General features: G+C 44.7%; 3 protein-coding genes across 3 annotated transcripts; 1 reads left to right on the forward strand and 2 right to left on the reverse strand.

Moving 5' to 3' along the window:
* Positions 1–18: 18 nt before the first annotated feature.
* On the forward strand, positions 19–13,798 carry pkn3 (protein kinase N3). The gene is made up of 22 exons (XM_030354104.1): positions 19–310; positions 1,396–1,672; positions 2,368–2,528; positions 3,192–3,312; positions 3,652–3,800; positions 4,247–4,478; positions 4,963–5,145; positions 5,469–5,578; positions 5,805–5,948; positions 6,200–6,275; positions 6,763–6,916; positions 7,292–7,379; positions 7,508–7,581; positions 8,027–8,096; positions 8,252–8,343; positions 8,903–9,079; positions 9,733–9,795; positions 9,876–9,952; positions 11,190–11,332; positions 11,906–12,013; positions 12,448–12,528; positions 12,768–13,798. Exons 1-22 carry the CDS (start codon positions 290–292, stop codon positions 12,966–12,968), a joined length of 2,802 nt encoding a protein of 933 aa, XP_030209964.1. The 5' UTR covers positions 19–289; the 3' UTR covers positions 12,969–13,798.
* On the reverse strand, positions 13,780–19,424 carry zdhhc12b (zDHHC palmitoyltransferase 12b). The gene is made up of 5 exons (XM_030354113.1): positions 18,817–19,424; positions 18,568–18,707; positions 17,867–17,962; positions 16,162–16,328; positions 13,780–15,481 (listed from the first exon to the last, which is right to left on the reverse strand). The coding sequence occupies exons 1-5, from the start codon at positions 18,911–18,913 to the stop codon at positions 15,160–15,162; spliced, it is 822 nt and encodes a 273-aa protein (XP_030209973.1). The 5' UTR covers positions 18,914–19,424; the 3' UTR covers positions 13,780–15,159.
* A 204-nt stretch (positions 19,425–19,628) lies between these two features.
* uap1l1 (UDP-N-acetylglucosamine pyrophosphorylase 1 like 1) lies at positions 19,629–24,911 on the reverse strand. Its single transcript, XM_030354110.1, has 9 exons — positions 24,235–24,911; positions 23,588–23,792; positions 23,225–23,400; positions 22,598–22,770; positions 22,087–22,280; positions 21,641–21,781; positions 21,110–21,289; positions 20,462–20,528; positions 19,629–20,217 (listed from the first exon to the last, which is right to left on the reverse strand). Exons 1-9 carry the CDS (start codon positions 24,512–24,514, stop codon positions 20,131–20,133), a joined length of 1,503 nt encoding a protein of 500 aa, XP_030209970.1. The 5' UTR covers positions 24,515–24,911; the 3' UTR covers positions 19,629–20,130.
* Between the last annotated feature and the right edge of the window lie 193 nt (positions 24,912–25,104).

Here is a 25,104-nt window from a genome sequence, read left to right on the forward strand (position 1 = left end):
CACCAATCCAACGGACCCTTGCTGACGTTGCCCTCGAGCGCTGGTTAATTTCAAACAATTGGAGAAGCCTGAGATTGCTGCAACTTCTTATCATTGAGAACACCACATTTAAATGGAGAAGGAAGGTTTAACCCAGAATGCTTTCGGATTGGTGTCTTAATTATTTGTTTTAATAAATATACTCGGAGTGCGGGTAACCATCACATCTGTAGATCAGGAACTTGAGCTCTAACTGCGGTGTGCTGTGAATGCCCAACTAGCTTCCCGTGGACGGACGGAGTTGACAGCCATGTCAGGTTTGGCGGTACAGGTAGGCTATTTCCGATTGCTAAATGTATTTAAAAAAGTGGATCGTAAAGTAATGTTAATGATTAAATGTAATCAACGATTTTTTGTTTTAACTTTGGGTCAACTCAAGGTAACTTGTTTTGATATAGCTACTAAATCAAGGGCGCACCTGTTTTTCCTGTTTACCTGGATTCCTCCTCCCTTTCCTTGCCATCTCGGCGTCTTTTTAAAGTAACGAACGAAACATAAAGAGCAATATAGTATACCAATTATTGAAGAGGGAGAACCGTTTACACACTTCATAATGTTATTTTTTGATGTGATGCCGACCTTTTCCTTTTCTCACTGCGCAACGTTGTTTTCTTTGAGACACTGAGTTGGATGATCGTTCACGTCATTTCATTTCCTCTTGTTGAACGTCCGTCGTGGAAAATTATTTAAATCAATGTGTAGGCCTATTGATACATGTAATTCTCTGTGATATTCATAATATTAGTTAATTATATATTTGTGTGAACCTGCTTTTAGGATGCAGTATACTGCTTTAGCAGAAGGTAGAGTTGTGTCTTCTTTTTTTTCTTTTTTTCTTCTTGTGCCTCTAAACTAGCGTAGTCATTGTTTATGCTTATTGTTGTTATTACCGACACAGACTAGTTAAGTCATGTGTGGGCAATGTGAACTCTGATTTCATTGCTGAATGTAATAATTATGCAATGGACACACCAGTATCAGTTTCGCCAGCATGGCTTATAGGCCTACTGTATATTCTCTTTAAATCGAGTTGAAACATTGACACTGTAATCAAAAAGAGGAAAAAGGTTAAATAGGCCTGTTTTCGATGTGAATTGTAAAACGTGCATTCTAATATGTATTCTGTACTATATAATTTGATAGTTTGGGCCTTTTGCCCTATTCCCTTGTCCTTTTCACTGATGTGTGACACTGACCAAATTTCTGAATTAGGTGCCCCTTTTCTTCCCTCGAAACTCACGCAAATTCTAGCCCTGCTGTAAATCAAGTATTTGTATTTCCATAATCTGTTTTTCATTTGAATGTAGCAATCGGTTGCTGTCATAGCCGTCGTCGTCATTGTTTTGTTGTTTACAGGGCGGCGGCCTGCAGGGCTTAGGGGACGGCGACATCTTGGACCCGCAGTTCCAGCAGCGGCTGGAGGACGCCCGTACCCTCATCCGACAGGAGATCCAGCGGGAGCTGAAGATCAAGGAGGCGGCGGAGAGGCTGCGGCGCGCCGTGACCAACCGCAAGAGCGTGTCGGAGGTGGAGGGCCAGCTGAAGGCGTCCAATCGCAAGCTGGAGCGGCTGCACTTGGATTTGCAGGAGCTCCACTCCAGGGCCATGGCCACGGAGAAGGACCACGCCACAGGTGAGCCAACGAGGAGCACGTCGCCTGAACTGAGTCTGACTTGGGACTTGAACTTCTTGGCCTACATGTCATGATTCACGATCGCAGTGGGCTGTAAGCACAGAGTGATGCATTTATCATAACAATTGATGTATTAAGGTTGATAAAGATATGATGATTTAGGTTTTGAGATAAATCCACATAGGCTACATTGTTATTTTTTACACATTTTATAAGAACCTAAGAGTGGGGGAGAATAGCTGTTTTGTGCTAATACAAAATACTATCCTGGTTTTAGCATTGTCGGATGTATTTCTACTTGTTCACGTCATACAGCATAAAATTCATTGTGTTACTGTGTAATTCCCAAGTGTGTACTGGGTCTTGCCCAGATTGTTCAGGCAGAGCGGCGGCAGGTTAACAATAGGGGTGGATGGCTCTAGAATAGCAACTAAGATTCTCTCGTTGTTTTACAGTTTACTTTTGGTGGCCAAGTTTGTGTTTGCCAATAATGGCCAATAACATGCTCACAGACCCCCACCTCCAGCCACATGATTGATCGAAACAAAAATGAAAGAAAGCAAGTGAAACGCCCATAATCCCCCCTTGATTTGAGCGAGTCTGCTCTCAGACTCTAGAGTGCTGATCTCCATTCAGATCGGTGGGCCCGAGCCTTGGGCCCCACCTGTTCCTCACCTCCATCCTATCTCCTCCAGGGGCCGAGGCCCCCCAGGCCCCCGAGGTCCGCCGCTGGGAGGATGTCACGTCCCCCCGCGCCGTCCGCGTCAACACGCTGAAGAAGCAGCTCACCATGGAGGTCAAGGTGAAGCAGGGAGCGGAGAACTTCATCCAGACCTACACCAGCACCTCGGTCAAGGTGGGCCTTTCCCCAAACACCTCCTTTTTTATTCATTTATATTTTTCCACTGATGCAATCATGAAGGTACACTACTACGACTAAAGTGTGCAAAGTTGTTTTGGTATAAATTTTATAGGTCCCACATTATACCACCAGGTGTGAGTGTGATTAGCCGTTACAAGACGTATTGAAATGACGCCTCTTCTGACATCACAAGTGGGCGTGTCCGTCCACCTAGAGGCTCAGCCTATTGAGTTAGACTTTTGATTTTTGTAACCGAAAAAAACCCCGCCATTTGAGATGTATATACCACTTATAGGTTGGTATTTGTAGTTGCAGATTTTCTTTTTGCAAATCTGTATTGTGTTTCACTGCTGTTCTCGCATGTAAACACACCGTAACAGAGTTTCTGTAATGGCTGGAGATTTCCAGAAGCTTATTAAATAGGTCGCTGATATTTTTGATGTCCATTCTACCTGTACCTTTCCTACATTTTGTCCACTTTATATTTTGAAATGCATGTATTTGAACACGGCATCCATTTTATAATCTGTAACATGTTAGCCTTGCCTCCAGGCCATGCATTGATTGTGCGTTGACTCCTTTACCGTGTGTGTGTTATCCTTATCCACCTGTTGTGTCTGACCCTGCTCTGATCTGCTGACCTCTCTCCGTCTACAGGACCGTAAGCTGCTGTGTACAGCCCAGCAGATGCTGCAAGACAGCCGCACCAAGATAGAGCTGCTCCGCATGCAGATCATCAAGGTCGGCCAGCCCAAAGGAGAGCGCGACGCTGTGGACGGTCAGTCTCCTCAAAACCTCGAAACATCCCGAAATATTCGGCATTGGGGTCCTTTCACTGCACCGCATGTACCGGCCCCTCCTAGTCCTAGGTTTTGAAAGAAAGCTTTTGTCTTATTTAACTGTAGTGAAAAGTATAACTAGTGTTAAGTTCTACCCACAAAAATTAATTCAACCACGTGTGTGTGTGTGTGTGTGTGTGTGTGTGTGTGTGTGTGTGTGTGTGTGTGTGTGTGTGTGTGTGTGTGTGTGTGTGTGTGTGTGTGTGTGTGTGTGTGTGTGTGAGAGACATGCACTAAACCAGACTACTTACAGTATGTTGACTTGACTTACCGGTCAGGTGGTCCCCTTGAGAACAGCTCTCTGGAGGTGCGGGTGGCCGAGCTCAGGCATCACCTGAAGATCGAAGCCGCCGTGTCGGACGGCGCCAAGAACGTGGTGAGGCAGCTGAGCAGGCGCAAGGTGCAAGACCGCCGGCTCCTGGCCGAGGTAACCGCAGGGGGGGGCCACGTTACCCTGAGGCTGGAGTGGTGGATTCCAGCCTTATTTCCATCACGGCACAATATATATCTTTCTTTTTTTCTTTTCTTTTTTTAATTTATTGACATGAATACAGTCTTTGTACATATGCACATCTTTGACACTTTTTTGTACACATGACATTTATTTTTTACATATGCACATTATTTCCCATTGATTGTAATGCCCTTACGTAGTTATTTTGTTGTTTTCCTTTTCTTTTTCTTCTATTGTCAATAAAGAAATCGGTTCTCCGGGAGGAATCACTTCAATTGTGCATAATCTTTTGATTTTTTTTTTTCCATTCATGGTAGTTTTCACAAAGGACTCTTACCTTGGCACCTGCCCTGAGTTCTATGGCCTTCCCGTGGCTTGTCTTCAGCGTGTTATTCATGGGCCCCCCTTTGTTCATTCAGGCCCAGGCCACCCTGAGCGAGTCCTGCCAGAAGGTGGACCTGCTGCACCTGTCCCTGGAGAAGCGCCTGGCGGAGCTGCCCTCGGACCACCCCAGACACGGCTCCATCAAGCAGGACCTGACGCACGTCAACGTCAACGCCGTGCGCAGCAGCTCCCTGGACAGCCCCACTCGGCTCCACTCCCCCGGCCCCACCTCCTACGCCTCCTTCTTCAAGCCAGCCAGCCTCACAGGTCGGCTCAACCCCCCCCCTCCCTTCAACCTCCGCTTCACTTTGTCTCTCTCATTTCTGACAATCCTTGCGAATCGATACTCGTTGATTGATTGATTTTAGTTTATTTCAAATATGCAAGAAAAACACGTCACCAACTGGCAGAAACAAAAACAAAGATCATTTCTTCCTCTTTTATTAACAAATTGTAAAAAGCAGCGGGAAGTAGTATACACTTGTTTAATCCCACCCCCTTTCATTAAATCATACAACGATTAGGAACTACTACCTGCTTCCTTAAGTTAAATTAAACTTGCGATGAAGGCAATTCATACATGAACATAATTATGTATGATAAAAGTTGTCCACTTGGAAGCACAAAACATATTTTCTAAAGCTGACGTCAATACAGTACATGATGTATAGTATACCTACATATATACATACAAGTATATGATGTGGGACCTTCCCCAAGTTGACGGGCAGAACGGGTGCCCTGTACACAGGTCGTCTGGAGGTGTGTCTGATGGGCTGCCAGGAGCTGCTGGAGATCGTCCCGGGACGGGTCCAACAGGCCGGCATGGCGGGCCCGCCGGGGAGCCCCTCTGAGGGCCGCTCGGTCAAGCTGAGGGCCGGCTTCTCTGGACGCGGCGCCAGCGGGAAGACCGCCAAAGCTGATGAGCTTTCTTGTGAGCCACTTTGATTCTGCCCTCATGCTAGGGCTGCACAATTAATTGCATAGACATCGAAATTTGCAGTTTTTGGTATGCAATTAGATAATTGTGATAAATACATCCAAAATCCTTCTTTATTAAGTGCTTATAACAAAGTGAAAGAAAAAGATTTTGTACTCTTGTCCCATTAATCAAATGCATCTCCCTAGCCCTAACTCTTATTACTCACAATGTCAATGTGTCCATTCAGCAGAGCTTCTATATCATTCGATGTCACCGTCTCTTTGGAGCGTCATGCGTCCCTCATCTCACTGAGTCATTGTGTGCGTCCCTCTCAGCGGAGATCAGCGCTGTTCTGAAGGTGGACAACCGGATAGTGGGCCACACGCCCTGGAAACCCCTGGGCAAGGAGGCCTGGGGACAGAGCTTCAGCATAGACCTGGAGCGGGTGAGTGGCCGCCGGAGAGAGGAGCCATGCAAATTGTTTATATGATCCACTGGCGCCGGTGGCTCCCAACCGGTGTGCCTTGAGGCAACGCTAGGTGTACTGTGATGAATCTGTGGGATTCATTACATAATCCTGATGGGTTACTTATATAATACTATTACTAGTACTATTTAGGATTTGCCATGTAAGGAATGGGTCTTGATGCTATTGGTTTTAATGGTCGTAGTCCCGGGAGCTGGAGATCGCGGTGTACTGGCGCGACTGGCGCTCCATGTGTGGCGTGAAGTTCCTGCGCCTGGAGGACTTCCTGGACAACCAGCGGCACGGCATGTGCCTGAGCCTGGAGCCCCAAGGCATGCTCTTCATCGAGGTCAGACAGACAGACAGACACTACCATCGAGTCATTGTTATTTGTATGGTTTCACATTGTAATAATGTAATACAAAACAGTACAGTGTTGCAAAGACCCGATGCTATCCTAAAAGCCAGTGTACCGTCCTAGCATAAAGCCTTCCTATCTGTGGTTAACATATGATATGATGTTCCACATTGTCAGGCCAGGGCAGAGATCTGAACCTTTATTTCTTGGTCCCGTGTGTTTGCATTGGATCCCTTCTCCAGGTGACATTCATTAATCCGGTCATCGAGCGACGTTCCAAGCTCCAGAGGCAGAGGAGAATATTCCCTAAAGAAAAAGGTAGCTCCGCCTACCTATTTCACTGTACTCCTCCCTCCTCAGATCACAGGCCTTCTGCGTTCTGTGGCATTTCCCAGGGATCGGGTGACAAGGGCTATTGTAAATTCTAAAGTGTCTGTTTAATTACGATTTGAATAAAAAGGGCCAATGGACAAGTATTGCAGAATCGTCTCTCACAGAGTCCGTCTCGCGTCTTTCACATGATTCCTCAGTTTTCAACGAAAGTGGCCCAGATATGGCTGGATTTGATTTGAGAACATTTTGCATTTTAATACTTTTTCCGTATGCAATGATTCGATCTTAATCAAGAATCGGTCCACCGTGATGAGGTTAGGCATGGCAGATGGTTCCTGACATTTTTAAGACAAAAACTCAAATCGCCAATGTCCTACCAATTTCCTTACCCATGCGTCAACCCCAAAAAAACCCTCGCTGTACTGTCCTCTCGGTTGTTGTAGCTGACCGTCCCCCCCCCCCCCGCCTGCAGGGAAGAACTTCCTGCGGGCGTCTCAGATGAACATGAACTTCACCACCTGGGGACGCCTGATGATCATGAGCATCCTGCCCCCCTGCAGTTCCCTGGAAGCCCTCAGCCCTCCCTTCATCGGCGGGGGCACCCCAGCCAAGGCGGGCCGCCCGGGGTAACCACCACCCCCCCCCCCCCCCCCCCCCCACTCCACTAGGGACAGCTTTCTGCGGCGCCTTTGGAAAATGTTGGGATTTTGAAGAAAGACTCCCCTTCTAGTCTTTATTCAAATGCCAGACCGTAGTATTTGACATAGTTCAAGTTTATATACACTATGTAGATGCTCATATTGATACTAATGATGAAAAGGCTAATAAAAAAAGAGGACCAGAGCCCAGAGTCATTGAGGTACCTATTTATAATTTGACCCAGCTGTAAAGTCCAGTCACATTAAAGGTCTCCAGTCTTACTTCGTACCGATCTACAGTGCGACGGTGATTGCGGTTGCAAAAGCCTGTGTTTCATTTGTTGTTCTCGTACTGCCTTCCAGAGAGCCCGCCGTCACCAAGCTCAACTTCAACGAGGAGAGTCCCCCTTCCTCCAGGGCACCGAGCAAGGCCGCCAGGAACACACCGACGGTACGCCCTTTTATGGTCACGCAAAACACCACAGCATCACAGCAGGGGTTAAACCGTCCCTTGTGTATCAATTCCGTGCTAAAACTCGAACTTTAGTTACAACTCTCTCTGCTCTTCTGTCATACTAGTCGACCTTAGACGATGCCGAGAACGAGTTCCATGATTCCAAGGAGAACCAACGGTTCACTCCACAATCTTTAAAGTGAGTCATTTTTTCGTGTGTGTGTGTGTGTGCGTGTGCGTGTGCGTGCGTGCGTGTGCGCGTGCGTGTGCGTGCGTGCGCCGCAACAGCCTGCATGATAAGAACCGGTTTACGCGTTTTGTCTTTTTAAACGTGGAACATGTGATAGTTGTGCATTTGTCGTCTCAAGCATGTCGGCCAGCCAGTAGCATCTGAAGGGTCTGTTGTTCAAACAGGACGCCTCACATGGTGGACAGTGCTGTCAGTGTGGGGGAATGTGAGGCATGTCGATGTAAAGATTACAATATGGTATGCAGCCCATTTGCCAAGACGCTGCTGATTCATCCAGGATGTATAAGTCAAGTATAATGACCATAGACAAATGTATTACTTCAATCCGTTATCATATTTTGGTCATTCAATTGTGTCGTGTTGTTTACGCTCTTTATCTACGTTGTCCTTGCAGGCGTAAAAAGGGGATTCAGATGGAAGACTTCTGCTGTATATCAGTTCTAGGAAGAGGCCACTTTGGAAAGGTGCTTGTGATTCACGGTGTCTCTATGGGTGTGATTGTAAATAGATACTTGTTGTATATGTATTCCGATTGATTTATTTGAGACTCTGTGTCTATGAGGGATTCAGGCTTACTTGGCGTAACATCTATCCTTTTATCCTTTATAACTGCATTCAGGTTCTGCTCGCGGAACATAAGCGCTCCGGGAAAATGTACGCCATCAAGGCTCTGAAGAAGGGTGACATCATGACACGCAATGAGGTTGACAGGTGGGGAAACCCATGACATGCAAGTTAAACCTGTTGGAGGCATTTTACTAGCAATGCTAGCTTTAAATACTAGCTTTTTACTAGCTTTAAATTACCTGTCGGATATACATCCGACAGGCTTGCACTCTCATAATTTAAACAGGCCCTTAAAACTCACCTTTCAAGATCGCTTTCAACACATGAACTCCATCCCTTGTCTCCCCTCCCTCCTTTTAACTATCCCTAGTCTTATATTGCTATTCCAGTTTTTTTTGTCACCTTTGTTTCTTTTTACTTATACGCATTATTATAAAATGATTTTATTCTTTGTTCACTCTGATAAGCAACTTTGAGTATTTAAAAAAGCGCTCTATAAGTTGAATTTATAATTATAAATATATAAACTGTGGTATTTAAGAGTTCAACAATGTCACTCTAATCTGCAACTTGAAGATACGCTCTTTGACACGCTAAGTGGATTTAGTAAACATACTGGGTAGAGTGTCAACAAACACAAAGATATGATTCTTTGTTGACGCTCCCTTGTGCCGTTATGACTCATGCGATCGCACCCTGGCAGCCTGCAGTGTGAGAAGAGGATCTTCGAGGCGATCAACGTCGCCCAGCACCCCTTCCTGGTCAACCTGCACGGCTGCTTCCAGACGGCCGAGCACGTGTGCTTCATCATGGCCTACTCCGCGGGAGGAGACCTCATGACGCACATCCACAACGGCGTCTTCAGCGACAAACAGACCCGGTGAGCCCATAGCCCCAGGGAATGCCCTGGGTACATTCAGATGGATTAGAGAAGGATTGGCAAGTTATAGCAAGGAATGATTCACTCTGAAGGGACATTCCTATCTGTTATGGGTTAAAGGCGACCTATTGTAACCACCAGGTGTGAGTGGGATTAGCTGTTACAGGCCGTTTCGAAAATCGGCCTCTTCTGACATTGCAAGTGGGCGTGTCCACCTAGATGTACGCTGGATAGATCAGTCTACCAGCCTACCCAGTGGACTGTAGCAAACGTTGCTCATCTAGCCGTCATCCATCTAGGAGGACATGCCCACTTGTGATGTCAGAAGAGGCAGATTTAACAAAACGGCTTGTAACGGCTAATCACACTGACACTTGGTGGTGTAATATTTCACCTTTAAAGAAAAAGAGAGGGAGATGGGATCCATACAAGCACACAAGAACAAAACATAGGTTAACGTCTCTGCCCTGGCCTGACAATGTGTACCATAATAACACATGTTAACCGCAGATGGGAAGGGTTTAGCTAGGATGCTGAACTGGCTTTAGGATATCCTCATGTCTGCAATACTCTACTGGTTTTGTATTTCATTATTGTACTATTAAACCGTAAAAATACTGTGTGTGTGTGTGTGTGTGTGTGTGTGTGTCCAGGTTCTACTCTTCCTGTGTACTACTGGGGCTAGAGTTCCTCCACGCCAACAGCATCGTGTACAGGTGGGTCCGTCTCCCAGATGCACTCAGTGTTACGTTTCATGGACGGACGCAGGGTAAAGGCTTTTCTTTCTGCCCCCCAGGGATCTGAAACTGGATAACCTGCTGATGGATGCGGACGGCTTTGTCAGGATAGCAGACTTTGGTCTCTGCAAGGAAGGTAAATCCCTCAATAAGGCAGCAATATGTGCGTTTAATGGTGCAGCAGGTAAGATGAGAGAGTTGTTAAGACGGGGAGCACAGAAAAGAGCAGAAGAGAGCAAGGTTTTGAAACAACCAAGAAAAAGTCCCCTCTCTGCTCCCTACCTTTTAAAACTTTGTGGATTCATGACGGGATTTGGACTGGGACCAAATCATAGCATCTTCAATCAAATGTTTTTGAAGAGTTTAAGTTAACAATTCGTTTTATGTATGATTGCGGTTTAATATGCTCAAGATTCAAACCCCTTTGACAGTAGGGTCATTGAAGTGGCCTGCTGTACGGTTAGGAAGGGTTTCAGTACCACTCCCAGGCAGCCGGTCCTCGTTACAGGGCTGAACTGTGTTATAAACCACCTGTAACACCATTGTTACAAGGTCCAGTCGACTCCACACTCCACCCAGGTGACTTTTACCAGGCTCCTCCAGTAATAGATGCGTGGACGTGATGATGGAAAACCGGTTTATTGTATGGTTTGCAAACAGTGATACCTGAGCTGGTGCTGTTCCCATGCACGAGATCTCCCCGTGAGTGTGATTGAGTGTGCGGTGATGTCTGGTTAAACCTGTGCACATTGATTTCTCAGTGTGCAACAGGTGTGCCCCACCCAGCGCCAGAGTTTAGTCAGTGTGACTCAGGCCAGGTGAGGCTGCTAAAACCAGCCGTCATCCACACACACACTCAACAAGTATTTACTCAATATGTAGTAACCTCATGGAACAGCCTAATCCAAGCGTTGTACTCACATTGTCGCCCTGTTTCTAACCCTTACCTCAAAGTAAGTGTAGTTCCATGTTGTTCCATGATGTCATTACATATTGAGTACACGCTCTCACAAGTTTAGAGATTCAAGATGGTTTATTTGTCATATGCACAACAATTACAGCAGCAGTCGTTGCCAATGAAATTCTTGAGTCTCATCAAGAATTTCTTGAACATTCTTCAACAATGCAATATAAAAAAAGAGAAAGTTACAGAGAAACACCAAACTGGACAGTAAATTATTTGAATCAAATAAAAATATAATATTAATAGCTGTAAATTAAATAGTATACATTTTGTTAAAGCTCTTCAGTACACAGTACATACCTGCAGCGGGACACTGGCACTGGAACCCCTGGGGTCACCAGTCTAGCCTCGTGTCATGTCACGGTCTCACCCCCCCCTCCCACCCCCTCTGTGTGCGTTTGTTCTGTAGGCATGGCCCACGGGGACCGGACCACCACCTTCTGCGGCACCCCTGAGTTCCTGGCCCCCGAGGTGCTGACGGAGAACAACTACACCCGCAGTGTGGACTGGTGGGGGCTGGGAGTGCTGATCTACGAGATGCTGGTGGGAGAGGTGAGTTAGGCCCAATCCCATTCCTACCCCTTACCCCTTCCCCTTACCCCTTCAAAACAAGGGGGAGGGGTAGGAATGGGCCTTAGTGTCAACACACGTCGTACCGGGTTTATGTAGAAGGTATAGTACTGCTCCCTGGTTCCTGGGAGGTAAAATGCCACTGCACATGGTTAATGTTTGACTCTCAGATATCAGGTTGTTTCCATGAGGAGGGAAACCCGGTCTAGCAGGGAAACGGGGTTATGGTGGTTCACATGCAAAGCATATGGGATCTCTATTTACTTATTTCTCTTGTTTCAATTAGCTACTATTCCCAAATATCTAGAATATGATCTATTCTCATAGATAAGTCACAGTAAGTTACTCTATCTACCTAATGATTAGAGAAGTTGTCTGTAACCTTTCGTTAACCTCCATGTTCTCAAACTGCAAAAATGCCAAACAAACACCAAAAAGTGTTAAACCTGAAAACGTTTTTTTCAATGAAATTACAACCCCGGTTCTCAATTTGTAAGGCTATCCACAAGTCACGAGTTCTGTATTCATTCATCTATTTGTTTCTCACATCTTCAGTCCCCCTTCCCTGGTGACGACGAGGAGGAAGTGTTTGACAGTATCGTCAACGATGAGGTGCGCTACCCCCGCTTCCTGACGCCTGGATCGGAGGAGGTCATTCAGAAGGTCCGTGTCCCTGCACCATATACACCGCCCAAAGGGTTGCGTTGTGTTACTTGATCACGTCTGCATCACATCCGGATCCATTTCCTTTAACAGTAAAATCAAGACTAACTTCTTATTCCATTACTTAATCACCTCGCCCATTTTAAATATGTATAGCCACAACAATGAATGCAGCACATGGTGAAGTCATTATGCGTCATGTTGTTGTTGTTGTTGTTGTATATTTGATACCATTTAAGGCTAACATGCTAGCAGCATCTAATCTTTCACCGCTAACTATGGCTGGTGACAATAACACAGAGCCGGGTGACGTTGATCATCTAATGCTAAGCTAGGCAATGCTATCGATTTAAAGATGGAAATACCTGAAAAGGTCAAATTTTGGCTCCCCAAAGCCGTGGTTCATATGTGTTCCTCCTCTGGTGGTGGTGTAGCTGCTGCAGAAGGATCCGGAGAAGAGGCTTGGCGGAGGGGAGGGCGACGCCCAGGAAGTGAAAAGACACAATTTCTTTCGGGTAATAATCAATGAAATATCCTGCTTTTAATAACCTGAGCAAATTCAAACACAAGCATTGCTATAGCTATGAAACGCATATGTGTGGTACCTGAGGAGTCACCCTTTTTAATTATATGAAAAAACAGTAGATCGACTGATTGATGACACTGCATTCAACTACCACAGCATTCAAATCCAAAGTAGCGTCGTTGAGTCGTTTGGCCCCCGTAACGCAGAAACGTTCCCATGCGTTGACAGGGGATGGACTGGAACGCTCTCCTGGCCAAGAAGTTGAAGCCCCCGTTCGTCCCGGTCATCAAGACCCCGGAGGACGTGAGCAACTTCGACGAGGAGTTCACCCACCTGAAGCCGGTGCTCACGCCGCCACACACGCCCTACGTCCTGAGCCGCGAGGAGCAGGACGTCTTCTCCGACTTCGACTTCTCCTCCTTGAGCTGACTCCCCCCGACCCTCTGACCTCCCACCAGCTCCTCCTCTTTCGCCTCGTAGCCTTTACGTCTGAGGACTTTGTCTCTGTGGTTGTTGTGTCCCCATCTTTATTTTTTTTAACATCTTTTATAACATAGGGAAGAACTCAAAGGCTGCTTTAGTTTGGGTGCTGTTGGTCAAACTCCATCCTCAGGGATTCGATCAATCAAACACTACAATGGAGTGACAGTGATGGCCCCAAACACGCGATGCTATTGTTGCTGATTGGTTGAAGGGGCCAGGAGTCAATGCCGCACCTACTGTAGTTTGTTAGTTTGAATATCTTGTTAATATAAAATGTTTGTCTTAAGCTTTACTACGCTTTGTAAATAACCCTGCTTTCTCATGAATTGTACAGTCTACATTTATAAAGAATTTGTTATAGATGTCAAAGATATGTACTTGGGCGTTGGTCTGCTTATTGTTGAATTTGTAACTTTCAACTAGTTTTTAGCATAATTTGAATAGTATGTAATGTCTGAAGTGCCCATATAAAAATCAACATGACAAATATTCTAAAATGGGCCAATACTGCCTCCCCTATAACACTAGACATTTATATTGGTTTACAAAGAAGTTAGATGTCATCTGAATGTTGAATTGTAGGTCATATTGTTCTAATGTATAATATTTGAATATTATGTAGTGGACAACTATTGGTATTCAATTCTGTCGTACTTGTTGGGCAAATTTGATCGGCCAGCACCTGAAATGTAGCTAACTATTGTGTTTCAAAATGCCATGAAAGACTATTGATTTAATCAATGAAGGGAAATCGAAATAAATTCTGATCCATCAAACAATGGTTGTTTTTTATTCATATTAATTTTATAACCATTATAAAATAAAGATAAGCACACATGTTATCATTTTGTTTCCACAACATCTTTCACTGACATTAACTTGCATTTAGCACTTTTTCAGTTAACAGATACTGTAAGTTAAATACATTTATTGCTTTAGAGTATCTATTTCACAGGGAAAAGCCATCATGGGAATACCAAACAATGCATGGGGGATTTTAAGTAGCTGTATTAAAAACTACAAATACAAAAGTCAAACCTCTCAAAACCTCTATTTCAAAATAGTAGTCAAAAATACAAAATTGATTGAAATGCTTACTCTCGGGAAATATAGCACACAAGGATTGTACTAAACAAAAATACACTTTTTAACAAAGTACTCAAAACATAATTAAATACAATTACAGCAGTAGAAAAAAAATAATTGTGCAAAATGAACCCTGTAAAGTTATTTTTGTGTAGAGTTAATAAAACACACCACAGATAATATCAAAACAACCACGAATCACTAAAGTGTAAACGGTACATCAAGAGTATAGAAAATAAATCTGCCAAGGATGGATTTTGATCTGGTATGCATGCTTGGGAGAGCTATCAAACCGTTACGCAAGTTTCCATTTCAGTAAATTTCCATTTCAAGTAAAAGTCCATGAAGGGCAGGGGTAAGGTCCAGTAGGATGGAAGTGCATAAACAAGTCATTGTAAGCTTGTGTGTTACAGGGGTTTTACAATCCTTCGCCAAACCACTCAAACTACACACTTAAACGCAAAGGATATACACCAAAACAATATCGGTTGTTGCTTATATACTTTAAAGATTGTAAACAATTGTTTGATAATGAAACAGTTTGTTGCAAACAGTATTAGTCCCCTAATAAAGTATAAACGAATGAAACAGACTATATCTACGTCTTAGCTTATTTCATGTCATAGTATTCGCTTATTTCAGAATGATTAAAAAAAAATATTCAAATTAATTAGAGTACATCTTCACTTTTCCCACTCAATGTAACCAGTTGACCACAAACCCTGGAACGGGTTCACCTCAGCTGGGGCGGATTGGATTTGATCTGGTTCCGACTGCTGCACTGTGCTCTCATTGCCGGTTTCCCTTTGAGACGCTCTCATTGCTCTCATTGCCGGTTTCCCCCCCCCCCCTACGGGGCGCCCCTCACCAGGTTGAGCATGTACAATACAGGCTCAGTCCTGATCACAGCGAACCGGGTTCGAATCCTTCCCATGGTACTTTGGTGCAATTCCTCCCCTCTCTCCCATACTTTCCTGTCTAAAAAGAAAGCTAATCATAAAAAAAAGTAAGAAAATGTCCCCTTTGCGATGGCGGGTCCCTCCGGGGTCGGTCACACAGGGTCGCTGCCCTCTCTGAAGTACACCTGCTCCCACACCACCGCGGACCCACCCGGCGCACAGAAGAAGCCCCACAGGTTGCGGGCGGCGCCGCGGTCGAAGGGGTTCTCGTCGGCGCCGCAGTGCCGCAGGTAGGAGATGCGGTGGCGGGACATGAACTCCCAGGTGGTGGTGTTGAGGGAGACCAGGTAGAGGTGGGACCCCAGCAGCAGCAGCACCGTCAGCGAGAGCAGGGCCACCGCCGCGGCCGCCGCCAGCAGCACGCCGTTGGAGCGCAGCCACGCCTGCCACGAGTCCGCCGCACTGAAGCCCGTCCTGGGGGAGAGGGAACGGGACCTCAGGGAGCGCCTTTTGTTCAGTGTTTTTTTTTTCGACACAAAAACTTACGAAGCCCTGTGTGTCTTGTCACGTGCCGTATGTTTTTGTTTTTGTTTTAACTTTGTGGATATCCCTCTGTTGATCTAGTCCATTAATTAACGCACACACACATACACGCCTTTTAGCGGTCTTTGCATACCCCTCATTTTGTTAAGGTGACTCCCTATTGGGGTAAAAAACTCAGTTAAGAGCCCTGAGGGATGAGCAGTGTATGTAGGGCTGCACTATTAAGTCAAAATAATAATTGAGATTATCTCGCACAATATTGTGCGATTATTCATTGCGATGAAAAGAACATTGACTCAATTTGCCAACCTCGCCGTCATTTCACATCAAGTCCCATATTTAGCTGTAGGGATTCCTCAGACACACAAGACTCTAGCACCCTTCACCAACGAGCTGTTGTACAGTGTGTCATTCAAGTACAAGGCGTCCAAAAGCAAATGCATTCATTCCATTTTTCTCCTCTGTTTTCTCATCAAATGCAACCTTTCGGGACGCAGACGCCCCAAAGCGATGCAAATTCGATTCACTTTCGCACTATTGCACAATTACGCAATGAAGAGGGGGGGGCAGCCCTGACTGCATGCAGAGCATCATGGAGGGGCTCCACTCACCAGGCCATGTGCAGCCCCCACAGCAGCACCAGCAGCTGGACGGCCAGGTAGAGCACGAACCAGCGGTGGTTGCGCTCGCCCACGCAGTTCTCGATCCAGGGGCAGTGGTGGTCATAGCGGCGCACGCAGTGCTGACACGTCTGGCAGTGCTTGGACCTCATTGGCTGCTGCTTTGGAAACATGCACACGCGCGCGCACGCACGCACGCACGCACGCACACACACACACACACACACACACACACACACACACACACACACACACACACACACACACACACACACACACACACACACACACACACTTTCATAGATCCTATTCGAATGGCCTATCTGAAATATTCAAAGAAATCTCATATAGTATTCTATTTATTTAAAAAAATTTAAAGTTGGTTCATGGAATCAATGTACGCCTTTTTAAAAAAAAAAGCCTTTCATGACTACAAAATGTATCAACTGAAACTATTTCCCCTTATCACCTCATCACCTTGCTGAAGCTGCACTAGGTATTTTCCTCGTTCCACAAGTTCTCAGAGAATCTCTTGAAACGAAGACGTAGCGAAACCCTGAGCTTTTAATACTATTCCCCCAGCCTGTTCTCACCTGCATCATTACACAATTCCTTTAATGAGCGAGAGAACGAGATGGTTGAGATAGGCTCTTGGCTACTGAAACCAAACAAAGGCTGTACTCTGTAAGAGTGTCAGAGTGACGGTCCCAGACAACTGCCATGGGACTTAGTGGTAAGAGTGTTTGTCTTTCAATCAGCATGGGCTTAAAGAATCAACCCCTCACTGCTTAGCACTATGGTGTCTGAGTAGAAATGGTCCATCGACAGATGTACTGCACTTACGCTTGCATCAAAGACTGCTGGGAAACGACCATTTGGCCCAAGAAATTCAAATCTGCGTTGTCTACAAAGACATTATTCGAATATTCCACAATATAATATTGTGTTTTCTTCTGCGAAATCGAGTTGGGGTGATGTAACGGAGAACTTGGCTACGGGGCTACTGCTGTTGTTATTCTATACTGCCGCGAGATCCCGTGTTAGATTGCAGGGGACGGCCGTGGCAGGTTCAACCTGTCCATGACACACATGTATCGTCCAACAGCGGGTGACGTGAGGCACCGCTTCTCAAACCGCAGGTTCGGAAACAGGTAATGCACTCCAGTCCTTCTAAAAAAAGAACATTGCACGTTCAAACCCGTGTTTGTTGATATGTGCCCACCGAACACCCAATGAGGACACATCAGACCATGGAATGAAGTTGCAGTCAACAAATCACCAACCACATCAAGATCACTCATTAATGTACTCACTATTGTAAATATGACTTATTTTTTTATATTACCTATTTGTCTTGCACATTTGTTGGAATTGACAATAAAGCTGACGGTCAACTTGAACTTTGAACTTTGAAAACTGACAATTTCAATCAATCCATTTGAACAGGCTCTTTTCATAGCTTTAGCATCATAGGTCAAACACAGGTGTCGCTCATTACACTAATTATGGTTCCCTGGTACATTAAAGTAGCAGACGCACATTTAGCGTTATGAACGACACCAGTGTTTGTTTGCCCTGCGATCCCCTGAGGACAGGCGCTGTGAACAGGGACGGTTACGGGCCAATTGTCTATCTGGGTCCCAGAGTCTGAGGACCAGTGCCACCCACTACTGGGCCCTGGCTGAGAACAGTGTACCTGAAGCAGGCAGTGTCCGCAGCGGCGCTGGCGCAGGGACTTGGAGGTGGGGGGGGGGATCATGTCCTGCTGCTCCTCTGTAGTCCCCAGGGTGAACTGTTAGCACAGGGGTCAGAGGTCGGGGTTAGGTGTTCAGAGAGCACCAGTATGGGAACTCACAGGATCAGGATGGACACACAGAGAGAGGGGACCAGAAAGCTCCCATCACTGATGATCTTAACCTCTTGAATCCCACCGTATTGTGCCATCATCCTATTTTGCGTTCATGGTTGTAATAAGAATTCAGAAGTTATGGATTAGAATATCCAAATAAACAAGGCGTCACATTATCAATGTTACTGTTGAATGCATAACATTACATGCATACAATTACATGAATGATGTCATCCGGGTACTGAGGTATAAGATGATACACACAAGACAAGAAAAGCAGTAATATACTAGTTAACTATGACAACAATAATGCAATGAACCTCCCCTCATTACGTCATGGATCTCGATGCCTCCCATCACAGAACAATGAAAACTGTCCTGTGGTGGGAAATATACTGTATACTGTATTTATATTGTTCTTCAGGCTGTTAAATGAAACAGCAGTACTTCTATAATAGTTTTCCTTAAGTTAGTTCTACGTCAAGTATTAACACCTTATCAACACACATAAAATGACATGCCAGTAGCATCATGCAAAAATGAGTCACCTGCAAACCGTTGTCATCGTTGAGGATGAATCCAGGGTCCATCAGGGAGACGGCGAAATAAAGCAAGACGGACACCAGCACCAGCAGGACGAAAAGCACGGGCTGAACAAGCCTGCCATTCTCTTCATGCTTCCGCAGATCTTCCAAAAAACAAAACACCACATTCAGTATACGGAATGTTGCAGGACAACAACAACACGTCACAGCGTATATGAACATCTAATTTTAACCGCACAACGCGTCTCTTACCTGTATCATGTAGGAACAGGATGAGGGTGATGACCCATGTCAAAATAACATGAGCTGTTCGTACAAGGAACCCTGAGCCGAATACATTTTTGAACATCGTCCTAGCATGTTAGAGCGTCAACCTCCGCGACTTCTCCATGGATCATAGTCCGCTCCCCTCCAGGACCCCCGCTGGGCTCAAGTGCGTCCGACCATGAGAGATCTAGCTAGCAAGCAGGCAGCCACTGCCCCAATAAGTTGTTTGATAAAAGTCCTTCATTTTTTACAATCGCAAGGACAGATATCCCAAAACAAAATACTCCGCTGTACATCAAAAAATACAATGTATAATGTATATCGCACGATCGTTGGATTTATCGTACAGCATCTGCGACGTTGTGTGCTAAGCGTCAGATTCCAAAGAACACACAGTTGACTAATTAATATTTAAACGTCGCACCAAGAGTCAATAAATCAGTCGACCAAAAAAAACAAGTGCAACAAAAACAGAATATTGATACAATACTGTAGATACTGTAGAGCCGTCAATCCGCTACTGTTTGTTGTCGATTATTGTTATGTAGGTTCACTTTCATTGGTCTTCATCTGTCACGTGAGAAGCCCCACTAGTATGGCACGGTTAAGGGATATTTGATCCTTCCTCTCTTCCCAAAGCCTGTACTGTGTCAGGTCCAATGACATCTGTACAAGCTTAGATCACAATGACATATTCGTAGTAGCCTATACGTCTGTGCTATTTAGCTTTTATTTTATAAAATCTTTGACATTGCATGACCAACTTATTTTTTTGTGTACATCAAACAAACCAGGGGTAAAATACTAGGGTTTTAATTCACAATCATAAAAAACAATATTTTAAACCATCCCTTTTCATCCTTATAAAGCTGTATGTACTAATGCAATATTTTTCATTTGAAATTTCTGTCAAATATTTGCTAAGCACATTGAAATATGACCTTTGGTTACAATAATAACTATTTAAAGAATTACATATGGGCAATTATTTTAAACAATGTTTAACACATTTGAAATACTGACGGATGACTCATTGCATTAATGGAACACTGATTATTTGCTTCTATTTGGAGATTTGTTCCCTACTCAACCCTCATTTTATTTAAGAAGAATTTTACTGATCCCTTTTCTACATTTACCATCTTATTTATGATTTAACAACACTTAAAATTATTGTGTGCCGCATCCATGCATGGGGCATGGGGTAACTCACTAAAATGATTTATTTGTGTTGTGAACCTTTGTGCAGCAAGCCCATAGTCTACTGCCTGTGATGTCCAGGATATATAATGTGATGTTTCACAGAGTTGGCAGGTCCTTTGCTCTCTTCTCATCCAGAATAAAGGGCGATGTTAGGGTTGACCCTCTCAGAAGCCGCTCCAGGCCCTACAGGCAAGAAGAGAAGCCAAGTGTCGGTGATCTATTTTGCTACAACTCCGAGGCTATCTGTGTAGGGTGATGTCATTATATCCAACATCACATCAATTTATAAATGAGGAACAATTCATTGTTATTTCTCATTTAGACATTGAAATCACGTGAAAGCATATTACAATGCATACGCTTAGAAAGACATTGATGTGGTTTGTGGTTTAAAGAGTGCACAGAGGCGTTTAGTTAATGACCTCACCTCTCCAAAGTAGGACACTAGAGGGGAGATCTCACACAGAACAGGTGGATCTTCTTCGGCTGTCACCCTACACGAAACACACGAAACACTCACTTTGTGATATACATTTCACGTTACATAAGGATCTTCTATGCCTGTCACCCTATATGAAACTCAACAAGCACTAGCTTGGTACAGTGCATTTCCCTCTACCAGTTGAAGAACCAAAGGGTTGGCATCCCTGCGTTTTGTACTGAACTTGACGGTGATATAACTTGCTTGAAGCGTGCTTAAATTGCAAGTAGAGTCGCAATGGCATGAAAAAAAAAATCATTATTTCCCCGACACACTTGGTCCTCTATAGCTGGTGGTGGTCCCTTGAACGTTAAATATGATTAAGAAATGATAAGGCTACGGTAGGCTCAACATCTCGATTCCACTTGCCTTTCACTCAGCTCTAGATTGGTCTTATCTTCAGTTACGCTGCGTTAAAGCTAGTTCTTCGTTAAAAAAACGAAACCAGCTGTCATTACATTCAATTCTAAAATCTGTTTACACCATACTTGCCTTCCACATCATTAAGTGAAAACCGGCAAGTGGCTCTTTAATACAAAGTTTGCTTAATTTGGACGCGGGTACATTGTGACCAAACAGAGCTCGGCTAAAGACCTGGTGGGCACGGTCTTCCCGTGGTCGTCTGAGAAGGAAGCCCCAGCCGCCAGGGCCCAGCGGTAGTGCTGCCCCAGCAGGGAGCGTCGGGCCGTGGTGGGGGTGTCTGTGGAGGCTCCGTCTGCGTTCTTAAGAGGAGAGAACTCCTCCGCCCGTACCACCTCAAAGGCCACGAAGTTCCTTATGACGAACAACAGAGTGGGAAGGTTTCACTACGAGCTGCTCGAGTTCGGACGACATTAAATACAAGAGGGCTATTGTTTTGCTGGCCATGTGCAAGATTTAATGTCACATAATGAAAATGTAAAAAGACAATGCAAAAGTTAAGAACAGACAATCTTACACACGTCGTTACAACTGGTTCCTATCTATTGAATTAGCCGATATCTGTTGGGACAAATGAGATGTGTCGTAAATTTCCTGATAATTAACAAAGAGTGAGATAATGCAGAGAGAGAAGCACACAGACACAGACACAGACACACAAACACACACCCACACACACGGACAAACATTCGTGTCGTAGCCCACCGTGCGAATGGAAAGACGTCAAAAACGAATTTCTCCATCTTGATGCCGTTAGGTTTGGAGGGTTTTACATGATTTCCACATTCATCAACGAAAGGAACCTTCTTGAGTGCAACGTGTTGCTTCAGTTTGCCCTGGTGCTCCCTGTGGAATAACAAACACACCCACACAAAAGCACCAATTATTAAGGTAAACTCAGACTTAAACTCAACAACATGAGCTTGACCTAAAATACGAAAACAACATTAATCAAAGTAAACATAAATATTAAATCACAAAAACCTGAGTCCTTAAAAAACATTGTTGGTCTAAATCCATCAACTAGCTCCTCAAGTATAATTCACCACCCCCTCTAAAATTAACCTCAGTGTAAATGTCTCCCCTTATTTAGTTTGGATGGAAGCCGATCTCCAAATAACCATGTGTGTACTGAAGTGAAAGCCTCTTACTGTGCGACTTCCTGCAGAAAGGCCCTGGTGAAGAAGTGATTGCAGATGTTTCCAGCGCTGAACACCAGCTCTCCTCCGGCCCCCCTTCGCTCCGCCGTCTCTGGACGGATCTCGCTGTACTCCACCACCTGAACCACGCCGTCCACCCTGCACACAACCCCCACCGGCTCGCTGGGGGACGCCTTTGGCACCACCTTACACACACACACACGCACACACACATCAAATGTCAAAAGAGTACATTCGATAGCTTAGAGGCTGTTTTTAGACCGATCTCGCCTAAAAGAAATTCACATTATTTGTTGATCTTCTGTAAGGCCACAATCATAAAAAAGTGAAATAATTAAATCTGTCCAAGCTGGAACCCCAACACTAAACCCTAATATTGCATCGCAATATTGACAGAATCGCAATATGGTATCGGCCGTCAAAGCTCTGTCCCCTCGTATGCCGAGGTCCCTGCTGATTCCCGTCTCTATCAGGATCCTGCCATCACTCGGTGTGTGTGTACCTTGGCGCCACAGTCGGCTCCTCTGCTCACACAGAATCCGATGAAATGGGGGTCTGCCAGCTTCACCAGGATGTTGTCCACACAGTACACGTGGAGGTACTCCACCCCTCGCCTCTCCATGTCCTCCAGCACCTTGTTGTCCACCAAGGCCTGGTACAGACCGCCGTTTCCATCTAACCGGGAGCGCACAGACTTTTTAGCAAGATATTTATTGAACGGAAGCCTGATAGTTTACTTTCTTTTTCACTTTGAAATTCAGTCTGAGCGTGTCTTCCGTCTCCAGAAGTTTTTAGAGACACACGATATTTCCGGATGTATAATTAAAACAGCTTCAATAGTAGAATCCATAGACTTTTAAGATACCTTAAAGGCAAAACAATTGGCCTTGGGAGTAATCATGTTGGTGTCTGAAGCTCGTTATGGTCACGCGGATTCTGTCAGTATATATTTTTTCATGAACCGCCACAAAGATGCTGCGTGGACAAATGAATTCAGGCAAAACAAAATACCACTTAACCAGCCGACACCCCTTTGTGTACAAATATAGTATTCCCCTAATGTCCGTCTTGGTTCTAAACGCTGAATTTCCCCACTCAGCTGGGATCTAGAACCAAGATTGCTGAATACCCGGTGCCATGGCGATCTTTCCTTTGGCCTGCAGGAGGACCTTTCCATCAAAGGTCACGGCAGGGATCATCCTCTGCTCAAACATCACAACGTTGGACGGATCCAGGCCGAAGAAATCGTTCTCCTTGAAGAAACTTTCTGTGGGGCTCAGGGTGAATTCGCTGGTCATTATGTACCTTAGGAGTACAGAGTTAAACACACAGATACACACATGTGATTTGTCAGTGTATCCTTCTCAATCAAAGTAGATAAATAGACAAAAGCTAATTCTGCTTCATCAACTCTTTGAGACAACACTCAACAGGCTTAATGAGACTCTTTTTCAGACTATTCTCAAACTATTCAGCTTCTTTGAAATCTTACCATGGGACAGTGCATTTGGTTTCATGTTTCAAATCTGCCAGATTCTGTATTTTGCGAATGCGTTCCGACTGGATTTGGTAGAGAGTTTTCCCACTTGGGAGCCCTACATCGAACATTCCTTTGGGGTATGGGACACCAAGTCGCGTGCCCTGACCACCGGCCAAAAGCAGAACTCCAACTCTATTCTCTGAGATCTGCAACAACCCTGTGAAAACATGATGTCTGGTCAGGCAGGAGACAAGCTTTTGGGAAATTCTAACCACAATAAAATGCAGTTGCATGTCTTTTACAAGAGGGGGCGCTGATCCCACTGTTAAATTTTACAGGTCAACTTCTCTTTATCATTGTGATTTAGATTACGTTTATTTCTTTATTTTTTTTCATTTGTGACTTTAAATCTCCTTTTTTTTTTTACTCTGATTAATGGATTTCACTCCATCTCAACAGCTGAGATATTCAAGGTCATTTTGTTGAAAATAGACAAAACATAACAAGGTAACACGTCTGCATGTTGTAGGGTAAACAAATCTTAGACTGAAGACAAAGATATTGTAGAATACACGAGGAACGTCATTTCACATAAGCTACGTAAAAAAATGTAGCTTATGACAAAAAAACAACAACAACGAACTACCAGAATAGAATACCTTCATTTTCCCACTGAACAAGGGTGGCTTGATCACTCTTCAGGAGGCTGCCCACAAACTCCTCAGTGACCGGCTGTATGTCCGGATCCACTCTTTCAGGCTGGGACGCCGCAGCAGAGACCGCTTCTTCGCAGTGTTGCTTCAACGCGTTCAGATCCAGTCCAGACAATTCGACGAGAAAGTCGTTCCTCTCATCCTCAGACAACTCGGACCAGAACTGAAGAACGTGAGATTGCCCTGCACGATCTAAAAATGATGTTACCTCCTCCAACGAAAGCATTTTGGTTCCTTTTTAAGTATTTCCCCCAAGTGGGTCTCTGGCTTGTATGTCTGCAGGATATGAAATGTCCCGGAGCGGGCTGCTGTTCTGAAGCAGAGGTAGGCCTATATCTACAAAAAACTCGTGACAGGAGCAGGAAAAAACAAGGATGTCTTGTGATGATCGAGTGTAGCGCTATCCAGACTCCAAGCAAAATAGATCGTCAGAGTTCGCATTTGTAAAAGATATGCATGGGTTTGATTGAAAAAAAACAACAATGTCGTCGTCCCGTATTACTCATTTTCTCGAGTAACAGTAGCCTAGACAGAAGTCGGTAAACTCGACTGGTATTTCGTTTCGAGCACTACGAGTTTAGCTGACAGCGGAAAACGGTTTACGCCAACTAGGGACCGTTTTAAAGTTTTAGAAATCCGCGCTGAATTGAAACGTCGTTTAAACGTGTACTAGATCATAAACGATTACGGAGATTATTGGCTATTGGGTGACGGTCTTTTTAAGGATTTGAAGTCTCAACGATTCACAGGATATCTTTGTTTTGGTCCAAGCAATATATAATGAAAACCTACTATGTTTCATGCAATTCGGACATA

The sequence above is a fragment of the Gadus morhua genome, chromosome 4 (assembly GCF_902167405.1).
Source record: "Gadus morhua chromosome 4, gadMor3.0, whole genome shotgun sequence".
In the NCBI taxonomy this organism is placed as follows: domain Eukaryota; kingdom Metazoa; phylum Chordata; class Actinopteri; order Gadiformes; family Gadidae; genus Gadus; species Gadus morhua.